Source organism: Bufo gargarizans, chromosome 8 (genome assembly GCF_014858855.1).
Source record: "Bufo gargarizans isolate SCDJY-AF-19 chromosome 8, ASM1485885v1, whole genome shotgun sequence".
Classification (NCBI taxonomy): Eukaryota; Metazoa; Chordata; class Amphibia; order Anura; family Bufonidae; genus Bufo; species Bufo gargarizans.
Window position 1 is genome coordinate 75644231 of NC_058087.1, and position 19400 is coordinate 75663630.

At 50.0% G+C, this 19400-nt stretch overlaps 1 protein-coding gene across 2 annotated transcripts in view; it reads left to right on the forward strand.

Annotated features, from left to right (window-relative positions):
* The window catches only part of ORC2 (origin recognition complex subunit 2), an 88624-nt gene that overhangs the window by 38742 nt on the left and 30482 nt on the right, over window positions 1-19400 (forward strand). Inside the window, exon 9 of one of the 2 annotated variants that reach the window (XM_044304269.1) lies at window positions 4410-4511. In XM_044304269.1, coding sequence (XP_044160204.1) covers window positions 4410-4511 — 102 coding nt within the window. The remainder of the gene's footprint in view (window positions 1-4409; window positions 4512-19400) is intronic. The other variant, XM_044304270.1, reaches the window with a different exon arrangement.

Genomic DNA, 19400 nt, shown 5'->3' on the forward strand with positions numbered 1-19400 from the left:
TGATCACCCATATACACTCCCTGATCACCCCCTGTCATTGATCACCCCCCTGTCAGGCTCCATTCAGACGTCCGCATGATTTTTACGGATCCGATCCATGTGTCCATGGATCCGTAAAAATCATGCGGACGTCTGAATGGAGCCTTACAGGGGGGGTGATCAGTGACAGGGGGGTGATCACCCTGATTACCCTGATCACCCCCTGTCATTGATAACCCCCCTGTAAGGCTCCATTCAGACGTCCGCATGCGTTCTGTGGATCCGATCCATGTATCCATGGATCCGTAAAAAAATCATGCGGATGTCTGAATGGAGCCTTACAGGGGGGGGTGATCAGTGACAGGGGGGTGATCACCCTGATTACCCTGATCACCCCCTGTCATTGATAACCCCCCTGTAAGGCTCCATTCAGACGTCCGCATGCGTTCTGTGGATCCGATCCATGTATCCATGGATCCGTAAAAAATCATGCGGATGTCTGAATGGAGCCTTACAGGGGGGTGATCAGTGACAAGGGGGTGATCACCCTGATTACCCTGATCACCCCCTGTCATTGATAACCCCCCTGTAAGGCTCCATTCAGACGTCCGCATGCGTTCTGTGGATCCGATCCATGTATCCATGGATCCGTAAAAAATCATGCGGATGTCTGAATGGAGCCTTACAGGGGGGGTGATCAGTGACAGGGGGGTGATCACCCTGATTACCCTGATCACCCCCTGTCATTGATAACCCCCCTGTAAGGCTCCATTCAGACGTCCGCATGCGTTCTGTGGATCCGATCCATGGATCCGTAAAAAATCATGCGGATGTCTGAATGGAGCCTTACAGGGGGGGTGATCAGTGACAGGGGGGTGATCACCCTGATTACCCTGATCACCCCCTGTCATTGATAACCCCCCTGTAAGGCTCCATTCAGACGTCCGCATGCGTTCTGTGGATCCGATCCATGGATCCATGGATCCGTAAAAAATCATGCGGATGTCTGAATGGAGCCTTACAGGGGGGGTGATCAGTGACAGGGGGGTGATCACCCTGATTACCCTGATCACCCCCGGTCATTGATAACCCCCCTGTAAGGCTCCATTCAGACGTCCGCATGCGTTCTGTGGATCCGATCCATGTATCCATGGATCCGTAAAAAATCATGCGGATGTCTGAATGGAGCCTTACAGGGGGTGATCAATGACAGGGGGGTGATCAGGGAGTCTATATGGGTGATCACCCCCCTGTCATTGATCACCCCCCTGTCATTGATCACTCCCCCCTGTAAGGCTCCATTCAGACATCCGCATGATTTTTTACGGATCCATGGATCGGATCCACAGAACGCATGCGGACGTCTGAATGGAGCCTTACAGGGGGGTTATCAATGACAGGGGGTGATCAGGGTGATCACCCCCCTGTCACTGATCACCCCCCCTGTAAGGCTCCATTCAGACGTCCGCATGCGTTCTGTGGATCCGATCCATGTATCCATGGATCCGTAAAAAATCATGCGGATGTCTGAATGGAGCCTTACAGGGGGGGTGATCAATGACAGGGGGGTGATCAGGGAGTCTATATGGGTGATCACCCCCCTGTCATTGATCACCCCCCTGTCATTGATCACTCCCCCCCTGGTAAGGCTCCATTCAGCCATTTTTTTGGGCACAAGTTAGCGGACATTTTTTGTTTGTTTTTGTTTTTTCTTACTAAGTCTCATATTCCACTAACTTGTGCCAAAAAATAAAATCTCACATGGACGCACCATACCCCTCACGGAATCCAAATGCGTAAACATTTTTAGACATTTATATTCCAGACTTCTTCTCACGCTTTAGGGCCCCTAAAAAGCCAGGGCAGTATAAATACCCCACATGTGACCCCATTTCGGAAAGAAGACACCCCAAGGTATTCCGTGAGGGGCATATTGAGTCCATGAAAGATTGAAATTTTTGTCCTAAGTTAGCGGAAAGTGAGACTTTGTGAGAAAAAAAACAAAAAAAAATCAATATCCGCTAACTTATGCAAAAAAAAAAAAAATTCTAGGAACTCGCCATGCCCCTCATTGAATACCTTGGGGTGTCTTCTTTCCAAAGTGGGGTCACATGTGGGGTATTTATACTGCCCTGGCTTTTTAGGGGCCCGAAAGTGTGAGAAGAAGTCTGGGATCCAAATGTCTAAAAATGCCCTCCTAAAAGGAATTTGGGCCCCTTTGCGCATCTAGGCTGCAAAAAAGTGTCACACATCTGGTATCGCCGTACTCAGGAGAAGTTGGGGAATGTGTTTTGGGGTGTCATTTTACATATACCCATGCTGGGTGAGAAAAATATCTTGGTCAAATGCCAACTTTGTATAAAAAAATGGGAAAAGTTGTCTTTTGCCAAGATATTTCTCTCACCCAGCATGGGTATATGTAAAATGACCCCCCAAAACACATTGCCCAACTTCTCCTGAGTACGGCGATACCAGATGTGTCACACTTTTTTGCAGCCAAGGTGGGCAAAGGGGCACCTTTCGGATTTCGCAGGCCATTTTTTACACATTTTGATTTCAAGGTACTTCTTACACATTTGGGCCCCTAAATTGCCAGGGCAGTATAACTACGCCACAAGTGACCCCATTTTGGAAAGAAGACACCCCAAGGTATTCCGTGGGGGCACGGCGAGTTCCTAGAATTTTTTATTTTTTGTCACAATTTAGCGGAAAATGATGATTTTTCTTTTTTTTTCTTTTTTCATTACAAAGTCTCATATTCCACTAACTTGCGACAAAAAATAAAAAATTCTAGGAACTCGCCATGCCCCTCACGGAATACCTTGGGGTGTCTTCTTTCCAAAATGGGGTCACTTGTGGGGTAGTTATACTGCCCTGGCAATTTAGGGGCCCAAATGTGTGAGAAGAACTTTGCAATCAAAATGTGTAAAAAATGCCCTGCAAAATCCGAAAGGTGCACTTTGGAATATGTGCCCCTTTGCCCACCTTGGCAGCAAAAAAGTGTGACACATCTGGTATCGCCGTACTCAGGAGAAGTTGGGCAATGTGTTTTGGGGTGTCATTTTACATATACCCATGCTGGGTGAGAAAAATATCTTGGTCAAATGCCAACTTTGTATAAAAAAATGGGAAAAGTTGTCTTTTGCCAAGATATTTCTCTCACCCAGCATGGTTATATGTAAAATGACACCCCAAAACACATTCCCCAACTTCTCCTGAGTACGGCGATACCACATGTGTGACACTTTTTTGATGCCAAGGTGGGCAAAGGGGCACATATTCCAAAGTGCACCTTTCGGATTTCACCGGTCATTTTTTACAGATTTTGATTGCAAAGTACTTCTCACACATATGGGCCCCTAAATTGCCAGGGCAGTATAACTACGCCACAAGTGACCCCATTTTGGAAAGAAGACACCCCAAGGTATTCTGTGAGGGGCATGGTGAGTTCCTAGAATTTTTTATTTTTTGTCGCAAGTTAGTGGAATATGAGACTTTGTAAGAAAAAAATAAAAAAATAAAAATCATCATCATTTTCCGCTAACTTGTGACAAAAAATAAAAAGTTCTATGAACTCACTATGCCCATCAGCGAATACCTTAGGGTGTCTACTTTCCGAAATGGGGTCATTTGTGGGGTTTTTCTACTGTTTGGGCATTGTAGAACCTCAGGAAACATGACAGGTGCTCAGAAAATCAGAGCCGTTTCAAAAAGCGGAAATTCACATTTTTGTACCATAGTTTGTAAATGCTATAACTTTTACCCAAACCATTTTTTTTTTGCCCAAACATTTTTTTTTTATCAAAGACATGTAGAACTATAAATTTAGCGAAAAATTTATATATGGATGTCGTTTTTTTTGCAAAATTTCACAGCTGAAAGTGAAAAATGTCATTTTTTTGCAAAAAAATCGTTACATTTTGATTAATAACAAAAAAAGTAAAAATGTCAGCAGCAATAAAATACCACCAAATGAAAGCTCCATTAGTGAGAAGAAAAGGAGGTAAAATTCATTTGGGTGGTAAGTTGCATGACCGAGCGATAAACGGTGAAAGGAGTGTAGTGCCGAAGTGTAAAAAGTGGCCTGGTCATGAAGGGGGTTTCACCTAGCGGGGCTGAAGTGGTTAAGCAGACTGTGATTGTCTATTGTTGTGACTTAGATGAAGATCAGATCACATTATATGACCAATTTGTGCAGAAATCCATATCATTCCAAAGTGTTCACATACTTTTTCTTGTAACTGTATGTATTTATTGAAAATCCATTCTTTTTTCAACCAACTTGGGTGCCATTACAGGTCCAAAAGAGGTTGTTACTCAGCTTTCCCGGACTCCGGAGCATCAAATTGTTTTGTGCTGTTGGCACAGATATAATGCATAGATTGATAGACTACAGTGACTTGAATGTCTGTCTTCTTTTTTGTCCTTAGCAGAGCAATTTGGTAGAAGAGTACTTTGAAGCCCACAGCAGTTCCAAGGTCTTCACATCAGACAGAACATTACAAAAGTTACAAACGCCAAAGTTAGACCAGGTATGAAGCAGACAGTCAGCACTTTCCAAAAATGGATGGTCTAAAATGACAAAATGCCCTAAATGCAGTATTTGTCATGAATCATGTGACTATTGGCAGATTTATCAAAGCAATTCCATGGCTGGAGTATTAGGTTTAGTGAATAAATATCTTTATATTAGACCATGCCAATGCGCTGATTTTACAACAAATATTCAGATAACACTGACAAATTCATCACCTTTTCTTAAATCTATTTTAGATTTTAAGGATGCAAACTTGAAGTCATCAGTCAGAGCACCAATGTTTTAGTCTAATATGTTACATTCTGGGCTTATTAATATACTTATCTAGCAGTCAGAGGGTGATGTTTTCTACATCACTCAATGTATGGCTTGGTGAATGGTGTCTGAAATAAGGGTTTGGATTTGTGTCTCATGTTGGCTCTAGTTGGAATGGAAAAGAACTGTACAAGAAAGATGGTTTGCATCTTTCTCTCGGGTAACGAGTGTCCTCAGTGAACAGTGCAAAGTATTTGCTAAGGAGCATTTAAACTAGGAAAGGGGGGCAAAAGAGTGATAATCCATCAGTTCGACTGCCCCCCCAGAACAATGCCAGAAGATGCTAGTAGCACATAGGTAACGAAATGACGAGCTCAGAGTCTTGTCTACAAATGCTCGCAGTTTAGGGAATAAGATCAATGAACTTGAGTCTATAATGGCATCTGAGAATATAGATTTAGTGGCTGTTACTGAGACATGGTTCAATGAGAGTAATGACTGGGATATAACAATACCAGGGTTCTCTCTATACAGGAAAGACAGAGAAGGCAAGAAAGAGGGAGGGGTGGCCCTGTATGTGAAAGATAGCGTAAAATCTAATACAAGTTAGCGAAACCAATTTAGAGTCAGTTTGGGTTACATTGCAGCTTGATAATCATGAGGTAACTCGTGTAGGTGTGATATATAGACCACCTGGCCAAGTCAAAGAATTAGATGATCTACTAGTTGAGGAAATAGCTAAAATGATGTTGAAAGGGGACGTTATCATTATGGAAGACTTTAATCTTCCTGATGTAAGCTGGAAACCCAAAATAGCTAGTTCTGCCAGGTGTACAGATATTCCAAATTCCCTACTGGGATTATCTCTACAGCAAGTAGTTGAGGAGCCAACCTGGAAGGAGGCCATTTTAGATTTAGTATTCACAAATGGAAATTTGGTATCTGATATTACTGGAGGGGAAAGCTGTAGTTTACTATAAGTACAGTGACTGAGTCACACCACACAAAAACAAAAGTTTTAGATTTAAAAAAACTGACTTTTCTAAAATTAGATTAGTGGTATACGAGTCCCTATCAGATTGGAACATTTTCAATGGAGTCCAGGATAAATGGGACTACTTAAAAGTGGCACTATTGAAGACAACAGATAATTGCATTAGGCTTGTCGGTAAAAGCAAAAAAAAAGGAAGAGACCACTGTGGTATTCGGCAGAAGTGGCCAAAATCATTAAAGTATAACTGTCATATATTTTTTTTTTTGAGTATTAGATTGTGGTGATATCACATTGGTGGCCCTATTTCAACTTTTCACTGTGTATTCAATTACCCCTTAATTCCATATTTTTGTTCCCTGTACTGCCTATTTTTACCTGTGCTTAAAATAGGGTTGCTAGGCATGGTCCGTCTGTCTGTTGAAGGACGGAGGACGCAGAAGCACGCAGCCTGCAAGGTCACATTACTGACAGCCAGGGACTGTAAGTAAATGATTAAAGCCAGGTCCTCCCCAGCAGCTGATAACAGTGCCTGGGCTGTGTGCACTTCTCCCTGTCGCTGCGCTTGGCAGACGCTCCCTCACTCAGCAGAGCTGGATTAGGCAGAGTTGAACCAGCGTAGAGCAGGGAAGGGAGATCTGCCATCTGCTCAGTGTATACATGAAAGCAACATGTGGTAAGAGGAACCCTTTGTGCTGCAGGAGATTAATTCTTTAGGGGGGAGGGCTCTGGTTACTGACACTTTTGGGGGGGCTATTGTTACTGGCTAGTGAGGGCAGGCGGGATTAGCCTCTGGGTGAGGGTAGTGGCGGCCATCTTAACTGAATAGTGAAATTGCAGTTTCTCGTACTTTTTTCCATTGGGGGACACAGACCATGGGTATAGCTTAGAGGTATTAGTAGAAGGGACACTATGCAAATACAAAAGAGCTCCTCCTCCTCGGGCTATACCCCCTGACTCCACCAGGAGAAGCTCAGTTTCTCGCCCAATTTCCTTGGGGGACACAGAAGACCTTGGTATAGCTCATCTCCCTAGGAGGCGTGACACTAAGTAAGAACTGTTAAGCCCCTCCTCCACAGCTATACCCTCAGCCTGGAGAGAGAGACTGCCAGTTTTTTGCTTAGTGTCCAAGGAGGCAAGACACTCCCTGCTACTGCAGGGCTGTTTTTCTCCTGTTTGGTTTTTAGTTTTGATTTTTGCTTTTTGCTTTTGTCTTTTTCTTCAGATCATCAGGGACAACAGAGTCGCACTAGACCTCTCTGTTTCTCCCGGGGTCGAGCTGCGCCAGTGCCGGTCATCCGCACTGCTGCCTCCCCCACAGAAGGCAAGGTGGACCAGGGCAGCCCAGCTCCCCTGCATCCCGCCAGCGCAAGGGTCGCCCGCACGCCAAGTCCCTCTTCCAGCGTCCTGCCACTACGGTGCCAGTAGCTGAAGGGGCGACCCTGCTGGAACGGACCGAGGGTGAAGACGGCTGTGGTAAGAGAGAGGCTTCTCCAGCCCTACGTTCCCCTCATTCCCTCCCCGGTCTCCTGCGTGCTGGACCCCCATACTGGTCCCTGCTGGACCCTGAGGTGTCGTTGGGAACAGCCATTTTCTGGCTCCAGGGCTGTCTCTCATATCCAGCTGTTGCCCAATAATCATATAGCCCCACACCACCACCATACTGGTGACCGCGGGGCGACTATACACTGCCCCTTCATAGGGCATTGCACAGGGGTGAGCAATGGATGGCTGTGGAGGAATTCTGCTTTAGGACCGGAGACCCGCTCCTAGCTGCCTCTGACACAGGGGTTATGCCGGCCCTCCCCCTTACCGGTCGCAGATTCAGTACAGGGGGCCCTCGCTGACTGCCCTGTCCCTCCTCCACGGGCGCCGTTAGGGCAGGGGGTGCAGTGCTGGACTTCAGGGTCCCCCCCCCCCCGCCCTCCTTACCGGTGTCTAGGGCCAAGGGCCCGCTCCAGAAGCTGCCGGCTCCAGAAGCTGCCGGACGCAAGGCCCTCACTGCCTGCATGTACTGAGCGCGATGCTCCAGCAGGCCCCGGCTGACTGTTGAGGCTTTTGGTCGGCCAGGAGCCGCAAACTTTTGACCCAGGCTTCGGCCTGCTCGGCCGCAATCCGGCCCTTTGTCTCGGCCGGCCCGCGGGGTGGGCACCCGCGGCCGTTAGTGCATGCGTCTGCCGGCTCCCGGCCGGGTGCCGCAAACCTTTGACCCAGGCTTCGGCCTGCACGGCCGCAATCCGGCCCTTTGTCTCTGCCGGCCCGCGGGGTGGGCACCCGCGGGCCGTTAGTGCATGCGTCAGCCGGCTCCCTCCCGGTCCCGGCCGACCGCCGGTACTCCCGGTCGGCCGGGCGCCGCGAAAATCTAGGCCCCGGCTTCTCGGCCTACTAGGCCACAAACTTCCAGCCTCAGTTGGAGGGGGCGGGAACTTCTCGCGGCGCGAATTCTTCCCGCCTGGAGGTCCCCCGCCCCCAGGGGATCGCAGCGCCGCCCCCTAGGCCGGATGTTTTGTTAACCTGTTGGGTACCGGCCACCAGGGGCCGGCTCCCATCTAGAGGACACCCTCTATGTTCTGGGCTTCCTGGTGGGCCTGTGTGAGATTGTGCCCCTGTATGGTGGCCCCTTTTTTGCCTCAGAGTGGCTGTGTTTTTAAAAAAAAAAAAAAAAAAAAAAAAAAAAAAAGTTAATAAATAACGGAATGGTTGCGCAGGACGCTGCAGCCTGATGCAGTAGTGCTGGCCGCACGCTATGCCCCCCTTCCGTAGGCGGCATGTTGCGCTCCTCTGCTGCGGTTCTGGCCAGCTACATGTTCCCCTTCTAGGCGGACCCTTGCCATCTCCCGGGATGCGGCGCTGACCAAAGGCAGGCGCCCCGTCTATAGGCAGAACGTCGCCTCTCCAGTTACAGGTTGGCCATGTGCATCACTCTCACTGGATTTAATGCCGGACAGGTGCATGACCCCCTTCTGGGGCAGAAGAATTGCACTCTCACCAGATACGGTGCTGGCCATGTACATGACCCCTCAAGGAGCACGGCACTCTCACTGGATTCCTGCCGGCCATGTGTGTATCCCCCTTCTATGGCGGTACGCTGCACTCTCACTGGGTTCGCTGTCGGCCATGGGTATAAAACATGTGCACGTCCCCCTTCCATATGCGGAACACTGCACTCATTGGGTTCACTGCCGGCCATGTGCACGTCCCCCTTCCATAAGCGGAACGCTGCACTCTCAATGGATTCGCTGCCGGCCTTGTGCATGACTCCCTTCCATAAGCGGTAGGCTGCACTCTCATTGGTTTCGCTGCCAGCCTTGAGCATGCCTCCTTCTCTCGGGCGGCATACATACTCTTCCTGGCTGGGGTTGTTCTCTCGCGGTAGGTTGCTGGCCACGTGCTTGACCCCCTTCCATGGCGGGGTGCTTGCACTCTCACCGGATCCGCTGCCAGTCATAGGCATGGCCCCCCCCCCCCTTCCTTGGGCGGTGTACCGCACTCTCGCTGGCTTTGCTGCCGGCATGGGCATGCCTCCTCTCCTCAGGCGACATACATGCACCTTCACTGACGGTGTTTGTTCTTGCGCCAGTACGTTGCTGGCCATGTGCATGGCCCCGTCCGTGGCGGGGTGCTCGCGCTCTCCTGGGATGCGATGCTGCCGTGTGCGGTTCATTGCACCCTCACCGAATACGTTGCTGGCCAGGAGCATGGCCCTCTAAACATGGGTGCGCTGCTTGCACTCCCTTTAGAAACGGTGCTGGCCTTGTGCATGACCACTTCTCGTTCCGTGGGCGGTAATTTGCGCGCTCATGAGATTCACGGCTGTCCTTCTATATGCTGTACTGGACGTTCCCCTTTCATTGGCGAACTACTCGTTGCACTCTCACAAAATTCGGTGTTGGGTGGATTATTGCACAATAATTTAATGCCCGGATAATCCTGTGCATGCCCTTCCCCCTTCACTAGGTCCTTTGGTGCGGGCCTTTGCACTCTTGCCGTCTGCAGAGTTTGCCAGGTGCTTTTCTCCCCCCTTTTCTGGGCGGACTGCTTGCGTTCCATAGCATGCCCCCTGTACTAGCCTTGTGCATAACTCCCTTTCGGGTTGCACTTGTACTTCCATGGATACTGTGGGATGCTTGGCTGTGCGCTCTGTGCGTTGTTTGGGCCGTGTTTGCCTTCTCCTCCCGTGGGTGGGTTGGCCTTCTCGCTGCCTGCGGTTTGCTAGTACGTATGCCTCCCTTCCTCCTGCGACATACTTTTTTCTCTTGGGGTGAGGCTGCTTGTCGCTAGCTTTGCACTCTTTTCTGAAGAGGTCATTCTGTCCACCTGTATGAGCCTAAGGTGTTGTCCAACACACAACAAATGAATGCCCAATGTATTCACCGCTGTATAACTTGTATATATGTAGACGGGCTCTGCTGGCTCGCTACTGCACCGAGCTGGGTGGCACTCATTCTCTGGTGTGGTCCCGTTGTGACTGCACCAGCCATGTTCATTGGCCCTTCCACCTGGGGGGTGTTCGGGGTACCTTGATGCGTACCCGTTCGTCCTCCCGTGACATTGCTTCCCCGCGCAAGCCGTCGGGTCAAGAGCGTTGTCTTGGCGCCTTCTGCACTTCAGTCTGATCTGCTACCAGGAACAGACCGCTCCTCTCGGGTAGGGTCACCCAACTTCTCTTGGGTGCTCGTCTATCCAAGTCTGAGGGACCTCCACTTTTGGGTTCTTCAGGGTTTTCGCCTTCTGCGAGGCGATCTGCAGGTCGTCTCACAGAGTAGCAGGTATTCGGCTTTTGAACTGTCCTGTGGCTTCCCTGTTTGCCATTCCTCCTTTCGGTTTGGAGGGTGTTATGCCGGCCTCTGTCTCGACTGCTTTTCCTCGCTGGCTCGGTTGTTTTGGCTTCCTCTCTGAGTTTGTCACTCCGAGGTGGCTTCTGCACCGGCCAGGCCTCAGAGGCTGTTTTCGTAATTGCCCCCTCCCCTTCGGGGGTGAGCATGGTTGTTCATTTGGATGGTTCCGGGGGTTACTTGTGGTCTCGTACCGTCTCCCTCGTTTTCGCTGGCAGTACTAGCTGTGTGCCTGTTTGCCAGGCCTATTGCGTTCTGTCCTCCGCTGGGTGCAGATTGCCTTTCCATTCTGGGCATATGGTCCTGCTGGACTTACCTTTTCGGTAACTTGGGAGGACTACCCTTCGGTCACGGTTGTCCTTGACTTTCCCTCACCAGGACTGTAGAACTCCTTCCTGTGGTGGCTACGTCGACTTGGACTTTGGCCTGTCTTGTCCTGGCATCTGTCGGCTGCTGGGCGGACCCTTCCGGTTTCTTCCGTCTGTCCTTCTGCTCACCCACTCCGGTTGGATACGGGACTATGTTGTTCGGGGGCCGACGGGAGTTTTCTTCCGACCCTTGGGCCGTGTTACTGGTCTGCGCCTGATCACATTGGGTTTTTTTCCCGCTTGCCAGGCGATTCCTGCGAGCGCGCTGGTGTTCGCTCCCGACTGTGCTTCGTCCGGGTTCGGTTGTCGGACTTAGGGTTCTTGACTAGGTTTTGTGGTAAGTGGGGCATTCCCCCACTCTGCTTTCTCTCCCTTGGTTCTGTCTTTCTCTAGTCCGGCCTGACCCTGGGACTGGGACTCTGTTACTGAAGTGTCAAGTGTCGGCGCTGTCCTTTCCCTTGCAGCGTTTTCTGGCCCTCCTGGGCCTGTCATGACCTTCTTCCACAGAGTGGCTCTTGGTTCCTCTGTACCGTTCCCTGGTACCGCCCTGGGAACTACACACTGAGCTCTTGGCGCTCCACTCTTTCCCTTGGTGCCGTTGTAGAAGTTCTCCCTACTCCTGCTGTCCTGTACAGTTGTGTTTTCTGTTGCCATCATGTCTGATGGGTGGCCCTTCGTGTTCTGTGCCCTCTGTCCTTTTTCCAGGACGGGGCTGTTTCTCCATCCCGTCCCTTCCTTCTGAGGGTGGTATCTGCCTTCTTATCTACGAGGCTTTGGTCATCCCCTTCCCGTCTCCGGGAACGGGCGCTTCACCGCTTGGAGATTGTTTGGTTTTGCAGTTGTTACTTGGAGATCTCCGGCTCTTGTCTGCGTTCGGTCTCTTGTGTTTCCAGGATGTCCGCGCAAAGAGTTGACTGCCTCCAGGGTGGCTTTCCTTCGCTCTCTGTGTCTATTGCTGTGGTTACCGCACCAAGGGCAGGGTTCTGCTTTTGGTGTCACCGTTCATTTCAGCCGGAGCGGTCGGTGCCTCCTGGGCCGGAGGCATAAGGCTTCGGCCATGCTTTTGTGCAAGGTGGTCGCTGGTCTTCCTTGCACACCTTACTGGGTTCTACAGGGTGCGCACTGGGGCTTCGGCGTCTGCTGCCTTGGGCCGCCTGGTCTGCAGGCGGCGGTTTCTTGATGCCTTCGGGTGCTTTGCCCTGGTGCTGTGGTCCCTCCCCTCTTGGACTGCTATTGAACGTCCCAAGGTCTTCTGTGTCCCCCAAGGAAATTGGGCGAGAAAACGAGATTTTTGTATAACTTACCAGTAAAATCTCTTTCTCGCTCTTTCCTTGGGGGACACAGCACCCACCCATTCTTTGTTTCCGAGTTTGTTTTACCCGTTGGGTAGTTGGCTTGTTGGCTCCACTTTTGGACTTTGCCTTTTCTCACTACTTGGACACGCAACTGGCAGTCTCTCTCTCCAGGCTGAGGGTATAGCTGTGGAGGAGGGGCTTAACAGTTCTTACTTAGTGTCACGCCTCCTAGGGAGATGAGCTATACCAAGGTCTTCTGTGTCCCCCAAGGAAAGAGCGAGAAAGAGATTTTACTGGTAAGTTATACAAAAATCTCGTTTTTTGCTTAGTGTCTGGTGAAGGAGGTTGACACTCTGATTCTACTCCCTTTTTGTTATTTTTATTCTAGATGGGGACTCAGGTTGGCATGGCGCCTTCCTGGTCCCACGTGGAGTGCCCGCCGCCGTCTTTGGGACGTTGCCTGGCTGCCTCCATTTCCCCCCAAGAAGATAAGTGGATCCGGGCTCGACCTGTTAGCTCCGATATCTCGCCAGCTCCTGGGTCACCTGCTGCTGCCCTCCATCCAGAGCACTGCACTCCTGGAGTCAGATGTCTGAAGAGGTGAACCCTGCTGGTCCTGAACAGAGGGAGAAGACTGCAGGAGCAGATAAGTATCCCCCCTGTCTTATGTCTATGGCCGTCTGGGTGAACTGAGGGTGTTATCTCTGTCCGGGGGTTCTAGGGCATGGAGGCATTATTCTGGCTAATCTCTCTGCTGGGACTTTCGGCTCTCTCTGAGTTTTTTATCTTTTATTCATGAGGCATGATTTTTCCCTGCTGGCGCTGCTTCTATAACTTGCAGCAGCACCCACCAACCACTCGCCCCGTCAGAGACCTTGGACATAACGAGGATTGGGCTGCAACTGCAGGCGTGCGTGGTGCCTTGTTAACCCCCGCTTCGCTGTGTTCGGCACTGGGGGACATGTTTTCAGGAAGCACAAGGAGTGGAGCGTGCGATTTCTGCCCCCCCCCGCCCCCCCCGCGCTTCTATCGGCCGGGGGGCGGAGCCTGGCGCGGCCGGTGGGGGGGAGTGTGACGCGGCCGGGCGGAGCCTGACGCTTTGCTCCGGCATCTTCCTCCGTCTGCTACAAAGGTTCCCACGCTCCTGACTGCTCCCCTGCTCAACAGCAACACAGAGTAATGGCATCTTAACCCTATTCAATCTGCTTCTCTCTGGACAGCTGTGTATGTGTGTGTGTATAAATGCCTTGCTTCTGATGTGAACGATCTCTAGTTCGATTCCCAGAAGACACTGTTAAGGTTTCTTTTCTCGAACTACAACTGTAGATTTCTTGCATAGTTGTTATCATGCCTAAGCCCAGCACCTTCTCAGGCTCCAATGGGGTCCTGTTAGACCACTGTTTTTTGTGCCTCCTGCCCTGGCCCCGGACAGGATCTCCTTCCTGCCCAACCCAGCTCCTAAGGCAAGCTGGTAGCTCAGTGATAAGGCTGTTGCCCCAGTCCAGACTTTGAGTCCAAACCACTTTAAGCCTTTTTTCTAAAAAAAAAGGGGGGAAAAAATGTTTATTTCTGTCCCGGCGGTACACGCTTGGGCATCTGCCAGGTCCTGCGCGGCCACTGATTTTTGTCGCCAAGGCAGCCATGTCCTTTTTGGACCGTATGGCAGTTGCCAATCCAGTGGCCCCTACCACTCTGTCTCCCCGCAGTGGTTCCCGCTGAGGTCGCCTGACTAATAAGAGGCAGCGTGAGCGGTAGCATCCATCCTTGGATGACTCCGTTTCTCCCCCCCCCCCCCTCCCCTCGTCTAGAGATGTGTTCAGACGACTCTTCCCCCCCCTAAGGAGCGCAGGTCTGAGGTCTGAAGGGGGATTGTCCGGCTCGCACGAGGTCATGGAGCGGGTCCCTCCGCCTAAGCTCCCCATTTTTGGCGGACTTAGTAGCGGCTGTCCGTGACACCTGTAATCTCCAAGGGGATTCTCCTCTACGCGGGAGTTCCCCCCTTCCTTTGCGAGGCTTCCATGGACATTGATTCCCTCGTTACCCGCATTGTAGCCCTCTCGTCATTCTGCACAGAGAGGTCGGGTTGATAGTGTGGGACGCTGACGCTTCTCAAAGTGTCCCCTTACTAGCCTCCCCTTTTGAGGGTTCCATGTTTTTTAGGGCTCAGCTGGACGAGTTTTTCTCTACCTCTATCTGGGGGGCAAGAACTCTAACATTCCACACCTACGTCCGAACATCCCTTTCGAACCGGGTCCTCCGGTTCCAGTACCAGTCCTTTCGCTGCCCCGTCGCTGGGGGGGCTACAGGACTCCCGCAGGAACCCCCCCTCCCTTTCAAGCCCCAGCCGTTATGGTGTCCAAGGGCGCAGTCGGCCTCCCTGCTACTTCCACAGGTTTGGAGGGCTCATGTTCAGGACGCCTGGGCTCTAAGAATTGTAACGTCGGGTTACAAGGTAGAGTTTACATCCAGCGTTCCGGGGGATCCGTTCCGTGCCTCGGATCTCTGGATGGCAGTTTCTTCCCTTCTGGACCAGGGGGGTTATTACCCCGGTTTCTCCAGAGGAACAGGGCACGGGTTTCTTTTCAGGCCTGTTAATCGTTCCAAGGAAGGAGGAGTCGGTGCGTCCGACCCTGGATCCGGAGCTGCTCAAAATTTTTTCCTCCGGATAAGGAGGTTTAGATTGGTATCCATCCGCTCCGTTATTGTTTCTCTTCTCCAGGGTAATTCCTCGCATCCGTAGACTTCCGGGACGCCTGTCCGCATGGCCCGATCGCAGAATCTCACAACGATTCCTGCGCTTGCTATGGGTGGCCGACTCTATGTGTTTTTGTCGCCCTCCCTTTCCGGTTAGCGTCTGCCCCTAGGGTCATTTCTTGGCGGCCTTACCTGGAACAGCGTCCGGATCACTGTTCAAATGAAACCGCTCGGATGGTTGATCGACTTCCACGATCCTTCTCCTCCCGTCCCTGAAGCTCTCCTTCTGGAGATGTTTTTGGATGCCTTGACCGAGAGATTTTTTTTCTTTCAGACTACTAGGTCTTCTGGATCCAAATGGCGGTGTTGCACCTTCTGCGCTCCCCGTGTCTCTCCTTTCAGGAGTACCTGCGGGTCCTGGGTTTTGTGGTGGCCTCTTCCGAGGCCGTACCATATGCCCAGTTTTTTCTCACACTCTGTCGCTGCGACAGGAGATCTTTCCCTCTGGGACGAGACCTCTCGTGGTCTGTACGCTTACATCTGCAGGTGATGCGTTCTGTTTTATATTTTCTACAGGTTCAGGAAGCTTTTTTTGTGGTGTGGGCTCCCTATGAACCTGACGGCGGGAAGATCGTTACTCCCGTTCTTTTCCTGGAACACTGATGCCTGCCTCTGGCTGGGGCGGCGTTCTCCGGTCCCACTCGATCCTGGGGGTTTGGTCGGCAACGGAATAGTTTCCCTATCAACATCCTTGAGCTGAGAGTGACTTACTTCAGCCATCAAGGTGGGACCGCAGCCGGACAGTATAAATAATAAAAAAATAAAATAAAATAAATGTGTATATATATAATAATTATTCAGCGGTGGGCGGAGTCACACGTTCCTGTGTGGTCAGCGGTATTCCATTCCGGGAATAGGCATCTGGGCTGCGGACTTTCTAAGTCGAAACAATGTGGATCTGATGTTGTCATAGGTTCAACAACAAGCTCCCAGGTCTCCGGCTCGCGCCTGAGGTCCGAAGGCATATGGGGTGGACGCGCTGGTGTCTCCATGGCTTCTTCCCGACAGGGAGGTTCTACTGTCTCGAGGTCCTCTCTTCCTCCGGAATCTACGGTCTCTTCGTTTAACGGCGTGGCTGTTGAAACCGTCATCCTGAAGATGAGGGGATTCTCGGATTCGGTGGTTAGAATCATGATCAGGGGAAGCCGGCTTCCTCACAGATTACTATCGTACCTAGTAGGCCTTCATGACTTTTTGTGAGAACTCGGGATTCCCTCCCCTTCACTTTTCCATCCCGATGGTGCTTCCTTTTCTTCAGTCTGGACTTGAGATGGGACTGTCGCTGAGTTCACTGAATGGTCAGGTTTCGGCGCTGCCTTCCTTTTTCAAGGGTCCCTTGCTCTTATGGGTCCTGTGAAGGTTTTCCTTCAGAGGGTGGCACATTTGGTTCCCGTATGTTCCCTTTTGCCTCCTTGAGATCTCAACTTGGTCCTGCGCGCTCTGCAGATGGCCCCCTTCGAACCTCTGGGAGAGGTCTCCCTGACCTTTCTCACCTGGAGAGTGGTTTTCCTTGGCCACATCTCTATTAGACGGGTGTCGGAGCTCGCCGCTCTTTCTCGCCAGGGCCCCCTTTCTGGTTTTCCTCCAGGATACGGTTGTGTTCCGTCCGGTTCCCTCCTTTTTGCCCAAGGTGGTCTCTTCTTCCACCTTTAGCAAGGATCTTGTCCTGCCCTCCTTTTTACCCTTCTCTGGCAAACTCAAAGGAACGCGCTCTACACGCCCTGGCTGACGTCCGGGCCTTGGAAGTGTATCTAACGGCTACCGCTTACCTTCGCAGTTCTGATTCCTCCTTGTGGTTCCCGAGGGACCTCGTAGGGGTCTGGTGGCCTCCAAGGTCACTGTGGCACGATGGATCCGCTCGGCTTTTATCGCGCTCGTGGTAGGGTTCCCCGGCTCGAATTGCCGCTCACGCCACTAGGGTGGTGGAGGCTTCCTGGGCAAGGCGCAATCGTGCCTCTGCGAGTCAGCTGCGTAAGGCGGCCACCTGGTCGTCCTTACGGTCCTTTACGAAGTTTTATCAGCTGCATCCCTGGCTTCGGCTGATGCTGTCTTTTGCCGCAGGGTTTTACAGGCTGTGGTTCCTGTTTGACCGTTGGACGTTCCTCCTGGCGGTGCTGATGTTTTTCCCACCCCATGGACTGCTTTAGGACGTCCCATGGTCTGTGTCCCCCAATGGAAAAAAGTACGAGAAAAGGAGATTTTTGTGAAACTCACCTGTAAAATCTTTTTCTCGACTTTTCCATTGGGGGACACAGCTCCCACCCATTCTGCCTGTTGCAGGAGGGGTTTTTCAGTTTATTTGTGGTTGGGCCTTTTAGGCTTGATCCGATGGCTTCCGTTATTATTTCTTGTCTCCTTCTCCTACTGCTTTGCAACGCCTGAGCTTCTCCTGGTGGAGTCTGGGGGTATTGCCCGAGGAGGAGGAGCTCTTTTGTATTTGCATAGTGTCCCTCCTACTAATACCTCTAAGCTATACCCATGGTCTGTGTCCCCCAATGGAAAAGTCGAGAAAAAGATTTTACAGGTGAGTTTCACAAAAATCTCCTTTTTATGCAGACTGGTTGCTAAGGGCTGAATCTTATTAAATATGGGGTAAGTCAGTCTAATAGTAACTGATTCTGGAATATCATGTTATTAGTAACTACATATATGAAAATTGAAATTGGGGTCTAAATGTGACAGTTATCCTTTAGAAACAAAAATATAGCATTTAGTAATTATAAAAAAAAATAAATAAAAAAAAAGCGAGGACGACAGGGAAATTTACAAGATTAAGCAGAGAGGCCAAGCAAGAACTTCTAAAATGCAGGCAGAAGAGAAATTGGCTCAGTCAGTGAAAAAAGGTGATAAGACATTCTTCAGATACATAAATGAAAATAAGGAATTACCTTCCTTTTTGTTTTTAATTTCGTATATGGAAGAAGATAAAGAACTAGCTGACTGCCTCAATGAATACTTCTGTTCAGTTTTTACAAAGTTAGGGAGGAAGACTAATGAATCTTTTGATGCATGTGTCTTTACAGAAGAGGCCTGATGAGATGCACCCAAAGCTATTAAAAGAGCTTAGCGGTGTAATAGCAAAACCATTAACAGATTTATTTAACCAATCACTAGTAACCGGAGCCATCCCAGAAGATTGGAAATTAGCAAATGTTGTGCCCATTCACAAGAAAGGTAGTAGGGAGGAATCGGGCGATTATAGGCCAGTAAGCCTAACATCAATACTGGGGAAATTAATGGAAACCATACTTAAGGAGAGAATTGTGGAACATCTAAAATCCCATGGATTGAAAGATGAAAAACAGCATGGGTTTACTTCAGGGAGATCATGTAAAACTAATCTTATTGATTATTATTTTTTTTTTTTGATTGGGTGACTAAAACAATAGATGGCGGAGGTGCAGTAGACATCGCTTATCTAGACTTTAGTAAGGCTTTTGATACTGTCCCACATATAAGGCTTATCAATAAATTGCAGTCTTTGTGCGTAGACTCCCATATTGTTGAATGGATTAGGGCAGTGGCTGTGGGACAGACAACAGAGGGTTGTAGTCAATGGAGTATATTCAGACCATGGTCTTGTTACCAGTGGGGTACTTCAGGGATCTGTTCTGGGACCCATATTGTTTAATATCTTTATCAGCGAAATTGCAGAAGGCCTCGATGGTAAGGTGTGTCTTTTTTTGCTGATGACACAAAGATTTGTAACAGGATTTATGTTCCTGGAGGGATACACCAAATGGAAACTGATTTAGGAAAACTAGAGGAATAGTCAAAAATCTGGCAACTAAAATTTAATGTTGATAAGTGCAAGATAATGCACCTGGGGCGTAAAAACCCAAGAGCAGAATATAAAATCAGTGATGCAGTCCTAACCTCAGTATGCGAGGAAAGGCATTTAAGGGTCATTATTTCAGAAGACTTAAATGTAGGCAGATAATGTCATAGAGCAGCAGGAAATGCTAGCAGAATGCTTGGGTGTATAGGGAGAGGCATTACCAGTAGAAAGAGGGAGGTTCTCATGCCTGTGTCCCCCAATAAGACGGATGAGCACTCGATTTTTGTACTCACCGGAAAATCTGTTTCTCTTCCGTTCAATGTTTATGGGCCTTTTCGGGCCTTTGTGGTTCTGGATTTTCACATAATGTGATTTTCTTATGTCTGGCTTCTTCTACTGCTTTTGCACTAAACTGATTAGCTTGGTCCCTGCATGAAGGGATATAGCTGAAGAGGGAGGAGCTTACACTTTGTTTGCTTAGTGTCCACCTCCTAGCAGCATTAGCTATACCCATGGTCAAGGCCTGTGTCCCCCAATAAACGAAGAGAAACAGTACTTTCACTTTGTGCTGGTCATCTGTAAATTACTAAAGGGTCATAAGCACTTAT